General features: G+C 39.1%; 2 protein-coding genes across 2 annotated transcripts; both read right to left on the minus strand.

Moving 5' to 3' along the window:
- Nucleotides 1-122: 122 nt before the first annotated feature.
- LOC139139573 (uncharacterized) lies at nt 123-7,846 on the minus strand. The gene is made up of 5 exons (XM_070708472.1): nt 7,785-7,846; nt 4,301-4,572; nt 3,514-3,711; nt 2,493-2,665; nt 123-1,819 (listed from the first exon to the last, which is right to left on the minus strand). The coding sequence occupies exons 2-3, from the start codon at nt 4,562-4,564 to the stop codon at nt 3,526-3,528; spliced, it is 450 nt and encodes a 149-aa protein (XP_070564573.1). The 5' UTR covers nt 4,565-4,572; nt 7,785-7,846; the 3' UTR covers nt 123-1,819; nt 2,493-2,665; nt 3,514-3,525.
- On the minus strand, nt 1,558-2,864 carry LOC139145226 (type I iodothyronine deiodinase-like). The gene is made up of 3 exons (XM_070716251.1): nt 2,859-2,864; nt 2,493-2,665; nt 1,558-1,819 (listed from the first exon to the last, which is right to left on the minus strand). The coding sequence occupies exons 1-3, from the start codon at nt 2,862-2,864 to the stop codon at nt 1,558-1,560; spliced, it is 441 nt and encodes a 146-aa protein (XP_070572352.1).
- Nucleotides 7,847-8,155: the final 309 nt, after the last annotated feature.

Raw genomic sequence — 8,155 nt, forward strand, 5'->3', positions numbered from 1 at the left:
ATTTTGAGTAAAGTAATTGATCGACTGTCCAGTTGACGCACAGTTGTGATACCTAGGTCGCATTGTAAGTTGTTGATTGAAAGATGTTTGCTAAATTACGTGACCAAAGAAACTAGCACCACTGAGGGAAAACATCATTTTTTTAATGACATAAAGTTTGAAAAGTTACAGAAATTTTAAATCGACTTTTACAGGAAGTTCATTGAAGGACCACTCTTGATGCTGACATTCGATCTTCTCGGTTTTCGCTAACCGTTTAGCGAGCTACTTTTCATTTAATTTTTCCACTAGTATAGTGATACTAAAATAGGATGTATTTCTGCTTCAGAGTCAAGTATGGTATGTGATCATAACTTATCAAATACACTGTGTTAATTTGACAATGTATCGTCATGGAGACCGACGGTACGCGCAACTTTATCTGAAAACTTGTAATCCCAGCTAGTGTTAGTGGAATGATCCTGGGGGACCAATATTTGGAATTTTTCTCCACAGAGTAGGCACAGGGTGAGCGACCTTTTTGAATTAGTAAATTGTAGTTAAGGTAGAATGTGCCTCGGGGCCAGATATTCGGACATTCAAACTTTATAATCCTTTCTGATTTAGCACTTGTGGGGGTTAATTTAAAGGTCTTGGCGCAAGAAAACTCTTTACCGTCTTATTTTCTCCAAATCCAAAATTTTATTTTTCTCCATAGAGTTGAGACCGTGGCGGCAGCCATTTTGAATTTCAAATCTAAAGCTTGGTCAGTTTGTTCCTCTAGTTCCAAACTTTGCACTGTGATCCCCGATTGTTATTACTGATTTTAAAAGAGAATGATTGAAATATTTCCTTGAGGAAAGTTTGAGGAAAAGTTTACGAATATCAGCTTCGAGGCGCATACTACCTTAATTCGTTTTTCTGATTCAAAACTTCACACGATGATTCATACGATTCTTCTTTCCGAAAAATATAAAACGTAAGTTTAAACTGAAGTGACTCGCAAGCGATGGCTTACCATTCTGCTGCACAATTGAATCGGAAATGGTAAGAGTATGTTGAAATTTCAACGCCGATCACATTTGGGCAATGTCCTCTTGCCTCTACTTATTATGTGCCTTGATGGATATCATCAGAAACTTGACAAGCTTACAATTTAATCATTCTTTCCTCTACAACCTCAACTGTTTAGTTCAATCATTTTTAAAAATTAACAATTCAGAATTACGGTTTTCACTCATTTTCTTGTTAGGGCGATATTTCTTTTCAGCCGGGAAAATAAGTATTCTTTTTACATTTCGTAATTTCAAGTTCTGGCATGTCGCGAACCTAACTGCAATTCAACTCGACAAAAATAAACCCAGTATTCCCCTGGAGTTCAATCAAAGCAGGGGCTTAAAGTTCTGCTGGCAGAATAATTTCATAAGTACACATATTTGTGCTCGATTTGGCCCATCACAGAATCCCTGACATAAAATACCGATTTTGTAAATTTATTTAACAAGGGATTAACCAAGTATATATAATTAATTAAGTGTATATCAATGTATTTTGAAGCTGTAACCTAAAGTTATTTTCCTATTTTTTAGCCGGAAACCTGACCTCTAACCATTCTCTCAAAAAATCTGTCATCAATTTGTAAGGGTCATCGCACTGTTTCTGTATGGTGTTACCGATGTAGGCCATTTTGCCACCCTCAATGACGTAGGCGCGGTCGGGTGCCGCTGCGTAGGCGTTGGCGAACGCGTCGGTCATCGGGTCCACAACCAACCTGACTCTGCTCAAATCTTCGGCGTCGGTCGTGAAAGTTCGGAATTTGGTATCGGATTCGATGAGGTTCCTGGAGTAAAGAGACGGAAAAGGAGATTAGTTGGCGGTTTTCAGTCGATTATACCGAATATGTGTACAATTATGATGACAGAGGTTAAAAATAATGAAAATTGGTACACCACAGGATTCCTGAGAGGGGTCGTCGGTGCTGAAAGCAGCCTTCCGAGGTACGACCACGTGCAAAAACATGTCATTTGCAATTCAACTGGTCCAATGGACGACTTATATACTTACATACGGCACTTGTACGATAAAACACGCATTTCGGGACAAGTCATGAACTAACTTGAAGGACCAGTTGACTTATGCGTACTTTCGTAGTGGTCTTTTGATCGAATTATGAGCGGATTTACTAACCCCTGATTGCGTATGTAGAACCATAGCAGTAGAAGGCCCCTCCATTCAACTGTCTATTATGGTACAACCTTGTTTGACATGTTGCATTTGATCTTTGAAAGTTAGCTACAGAACTGCATCGTTTATTTGCAAACTGTTGATATGTTTTCCAAGTTTACTTGTGTACTTTATCTGATGTAATGTAACATGAACTTGACCATTAATTCGCCTTTTGTGAAAAGGATACAGAAACCATCTGCCTAATTACGTCATCACTACCTGAGCCAATCACAGAGAGGGAGAAAGGCGTTTTTCTTTAGGGTCTATGATAAAACCGAGTAAACTACCTTGCAGCGGCGAGTCTATCCTCGAGATTGTCGTGGTGGTTCATCGTACTGAAGTTCTCTCCTAGCGTCCAACCATCGCGAGGATGAGCTTCGAGGATGTAGATGTACAGAAATTCGGCCACGTTCTTGTAGTCGCTGTGCAGTGAAGACAGGGCGCCACTATGAACAATGGCCTGAAATTAAGAAAACGAAAGCAATGCCAGTTTTGCTGTGCCACAGAAGTACGCGTTGAAAGATTGCGTGTTGGAACCGTGATAACCACCACAGCGGAAGGCACTGACTCAAACACAGTGCAATGGAAGCAACTGATGAGCAAGAAAATTGACAAGAAACATCACACAAAATACATAAGGAAACTTCTGTAACCTCCATAGTTTCATGCATCAATAGAGAGGATCGGAGTGTTCGAGAATTAATACTTATCCAAGATTTTCTGCACGATGCAAAATATGAAATATAGAGCGAAAAAGTTGGATTTATGTTTTTTTTCATAATAGTAAAACTGCGTGAGCTCAATTGAACTCCTACGCAGTAGAGGGATTGCAATAACTTAGCTCCGTCATTTATCCTCTGTCTTTAGGGATTAGGATCTAGCCTCGTAATTTTAGACAAAGTCAAAGCCTTCTCTCTACAAAATAAGCATGTATTCCTTATAGGCAGCGAGTTGGGTTAAGAAACCTTACTTGATGGTACGATAATTGTACGTTTTGGTGATATTCTCATATTTCTTTTGTGGGAAAAGTACAACCCCCCCCTACAACAAAAGTATTACGAAAGACAAAGCATTAGTGTTGTAAACACGAGTATTACACCGTGCAGATGTACTTTTGAATCTTGCCGTCGTGCCAAAGTCGGTTGTTAACTGTAATATTCAAAAATGTAAGTTGAGTGGTAGACACTTTGACAGGAATTTAGTTGGAAAACAAGAAACCGGGTTTTACAAACAGGACGAAAATGATGGAAATGCATCAAAGTCACAGACAATGGGGCTTTAAATTCCTACAGTAAGTTTGCCACTTACCGCCAACGGAGGTCAGGAAATTGAGCTCGCAATGACCACCAGAGGGCGTTCCTTGTTGATATGTAGTTTGGACAAGGGTATTTTTTCTTTTGTTTGGAAGTGAAGAAGTTCAACATCGGGTCTCTCGTCACCGACTCTCAAGTCTCCCACTCTGACTTGTGCTCCGTACGGTAGGAAACAAGAAATCAATTCTGAAATCTAAATACAATAAGACATTCTTTTACCGCATTGAGATTACACCCATTCCAGTAATTCCACAATGCATTGCTGCGCGCGTTTAAAGGGGAAGTTTACCAAGGATGATTTTTGCATATGTGCTAGCCTTGTGGTCACTTGCCCAGGAAAATCTATTTTCGCCATTTAGAACTAGCGCGACTTTTTACAAAAACTGATAAAAATAGTACAGGAAGTTGCATTTTAGGGCTTCATCGACTCCATGTAATTTGAATCATGGGGAAAAAGCGCCATGTTTGGCGCTTGCATCACGTGATATGGAAGAGACCATCTTAATATGGGTATGGCATTGTCCACTCACCCACGCTCAAACAAGGCGTATTTACATAACTATTGGTTATACTGAGTGTCCTTTCATAAACGATGAATCACGTATAATAAACTGTCCACAAAGCTAGCACATATATAAAAATCATCCCTGGTGAACTTCCCCTGTAAAACTCGTTATACACACGTAAAACAACAAATGATTTTTTGTAGAAATATTGTATCACATTATCCACTAATACAGTTCACGAAGCTAAAAATGTCGTCAAGTACTGAATTTACTTACCTCCTTGTCGTTGCCACAGTTTTGCCTCAACGTTTTCAGAAACCTTTCGGTCAGTTGATTGGTATCGACTCCGTACTCGGCGAAGGCGACCGAGGCCACCTCGTGTTCTATGTCCATCATTATACCTAGCCACTTCGATGCGTCAGAATTCTGCGGGTCGCAGCGTTGGTTGAATTTCTGCATGGTCGACTCGTCAAACATCAGCTCTTTGAATCGAGACGCCAATTTCAACACGAGGTCTCTGTCACCAAGGTAGGACGCCATCTGTAGAGCTTTTGACAAACCATGGAGAAAAACACTGCGCAAGTCACTTGCAGCTCGACAAAACCAAAGACAAAAACCCTTTCCATTTGCCAAGGACTAAATTGCAGGGACATCTTCTCCAAAACCAAGCCCCCCTAAGTAAGATCACAGTCTAGCCGATAAATGCTCCTTAGGCCAAGTTAAAAAACAAATGTGTTTCCCGTAACCACAGTGGAAAGACTAGCCTATCTAAGATATTGTCTTCGTAATTTCAAAATTTTCGAGTCATTTCTCTAAATTTTGCCATATTATGGGTCTCATCCAACAAAAAAAAGAAATTCCTCCGACCTACCTACCCTAATTTTCGAAGAATCGTTACCAAAAACACACGTATTTTTTTTCATTTAGCCCTAATAAATTGGGAAAATAAGACCGAGCTACTGTTATCATCTCATGCTGTAAAACGACAACAATAATATTTATTTCTGCAGAGTGCAGCAATAACCATTCGTTCAATATGCAAACCTTATGTTAATAAGTCATTATCAATGTGACCCTCCTACTTTGAACCATACAACTGATATTCGAGTGCATGAAGCACAGTATTATTATTCATTATATAAATCATATTAATGAGTATTGTCCAAGTATGCAAACCCTACCACAATTACATATTATAAATATTGCGCAATTATGTAATCTTATATGCATATCTTCGATTTATATTTATATACACACAAATTACTGCAAGTGACAAAGTACAAGGCATAATAATGGCAACGATGTACATATGGATGTCAATTTGTGTTACTATGCGATCTCATCAATATACGATGGCACGCATATCTTATATAGGCCATGTTGTCTCCAGGTCACAACTTGGTATATACTAATTTTAAACTATCTGTATGTCAGTTAAGGTTAATGCACCTCAAGGACAGATGTTCGGACTCTCAAAGTTTTACAATTCTATTCTTGTATACAATTTATGGGGCCTCATTTTCAAGCCATTTGACTAATGGAAAAAATTCATCCTCTTAGTTTTTCGATGTTCGAAATTCTTATCTTTCCCTGTAGATTTAACACATGGATTACGGCCATTTTGAATGGCCAATATCGGTAAACTGTTAGATTATTTACTTCTCCGGTACCAAACTTCCCGGTGACGTCAGATTCTTACTCTTGATTTGATGAGAATATGGTTGAAAGTTATATTTAAGAAATTTTTCGCAAACGTTTGAAGTCTTTCACTTTCGAGGCGCGTAAAACCTTAAATCACTGCAGCAAAGTCGTTGTAAATAGGGATCAGCAGCTTCCGAGAACGTGTGTCCTCCGTGACGTCATTATTCTACTCCAAAATGGTTTTATCTTATATTATGAAAATGTATCGCAGCCGAGTACTGGCGTGAACACTAACTGGCACTGTGAGATTGCCGTTAATCTGGGGTTGATAGTCTGGACGTTGGGACCAGAATGAGGACACTTTTGAAAGAATGCCGAGGAAATATGGACAGAACTTTGAAGAACGGTCGTATATTGCCTAAGTAGCTTGATTCAACCCTCGGACTTAGCTAGCTTGGAGCAGAGACTGCTTACTGCCTCTCTGGCGTCAAATTGTTCATTTTGTGTAACTTTCAACAATTCTCTTTCAGAGTCAAGAATATAAATTGTGGTCACCGTCCAAATTTTGGTACTACAAGAAACAATTTACTCAACATTTACCGATATTTGAAATTCAAAATGGCCGACACCCCTGTGTTATCTCTCCGGCAAAATATAAAATTCCCGATTTTCAGAAAACTCAGCCGATGAAAATTCTTTAACTCCAAAAGCCTAAAACCGAACCACTAAACCCCAAAATAGGTAGAATAAAACATAACTGTAAAAGTTTGAGAATCCAACTATCTGTCCCTGAGACGCATTTTACTTAAAGTGTACTCGGTGACGAAAGTCCGAATGAAGCAGACGAGAAAAAGTAACATCTACGGTGTGGCAAAGTGCAACTAGGCCTAAAATGTTGCAGGAGGGGAGTTGCAAACCAAGAAGTCAAACGATGAAGGGTTTATTTTTTAAATAGTAAATTGTTAACTAAATGGTTAATGTATTCAAGCTCAGTTTTGAAATCAATGTTATCTAAATGCCGTCCCCAACATTGTTTCTGTTATCTGCAGTTTTGAATATGCTCTTTGAAGGGGCCCATTTCAGTCCTAGTATTTTATATATTTGATATATCAATGTTACCAGCACCTCAAACGGACGTGAGTTAGCTATAATCAGAACAAAGAGTCGACAGGCGTACCTGACACCCTCCTGATACAATTTTCTTCATATTGCATTATAAAGATTGCCATCTGTCGACTATGCACTTGTCTTGTGCAAGTATAGATGAACACTTAAATAGCAAAGTTTAAACATGCCATCTTATGTGATATTAAAGCGTAAATTGGTCTTAATATATGTACGTTAGCCTGTTTTCTAACTCTCCAGTGAATGGAATGCAGGACGGAATGCGCAAATCTCAGAGAGTCTCAAAACGGGTGACCAGGTCTATCCGCACAAAGACGAAATGGGACGTGGTACGAATTTACGTTTAAACACTTTATAGGGGGCTAACTAATCGCGGCGTCTACCGAACTGTGACAGGGATGTCTGATATCGCAAGGCACAATGATTTGACAGGGGTTTCCAAGTGACTCCACCTTGGAGTGACGGTGACGCTGCAGAATACAAACTGAGATGCGTATAACATGTGCGCGGTTTTTTTGAGAGTGACGACACACCTTCAATTCGTACTCGTTCAGGACCGTTAGAGATCGTGGCGTACACAAACCTCGTGCCCTCAAATACGACACGCAGATCACTAGAACTCATTTTCTAGTGTATAAGTCCTTCATCACAACTTGTCACTATCAAGAGTTTGCTATCACATCCGCGGAAGCGCACCAATAACATTTCTAGTTGCTCATTGCGAGAATGAAAAAGCTAAGTCTTTATACAGTGTATTGATTGACCACCTAACGTTACAGTCATTTTGTGTAAATCAGTAACTATGACTTTTGGAAGTGTGTAAGTCATGCGCACTAAGGACAGTATTGAAAAATATTTCATTTCATCAATGTGTGACGCATGCCAGAACAGTTTTTATTAATAGACTACGCATATACGAAGAAAATATTCATAAACCTCGGACTGTGCATAATATAGTTATGATTTACAGACAACGAACGCACGTGATACTTACTTTTTCACTGTACGATATCGGCAGCTATGGAGTCCTTCTACTCGAACGGATGGATGTCGTGTGATATCAATCGTCCGCGAGTCAAAGAAGCAGGTTATTAGGTCACGTGAGCCGTTTTTAACTAACCATTACACGACATTGTTTAAATATTTGTTGTTGTTTTTTTTAAAGAAACGTTTAGCACATGTTTAAGTCTTTCACTATCGAGGCGCAAACAACCTTGAAACACTGACTGCAGGAAAGTCGTTAGCAACAGGGATCAAAAGCTTCCGAAAACGTGTGTTCTCCATGATGACTTGTTTTCAGATAACAATGAGAACAATAGAACTATCATATTTCTATTACAAAATGGTTTTATCTTATATTATTAA

This window comes from Ptychodera flava, chromosome 1 (genome assembly GCF_041260155.1).
Source record: "Ptychodera flava strain L36383 chromosome 1, AS_Pfla_20210202, whole genome shotgun sequence".
NCBI classification, from domain to species: Eukaryota; Metazoa; Hemichordata; class Enteropneusta; family Ptychoderidae; genus Ptychodera; species Ptychodera flava.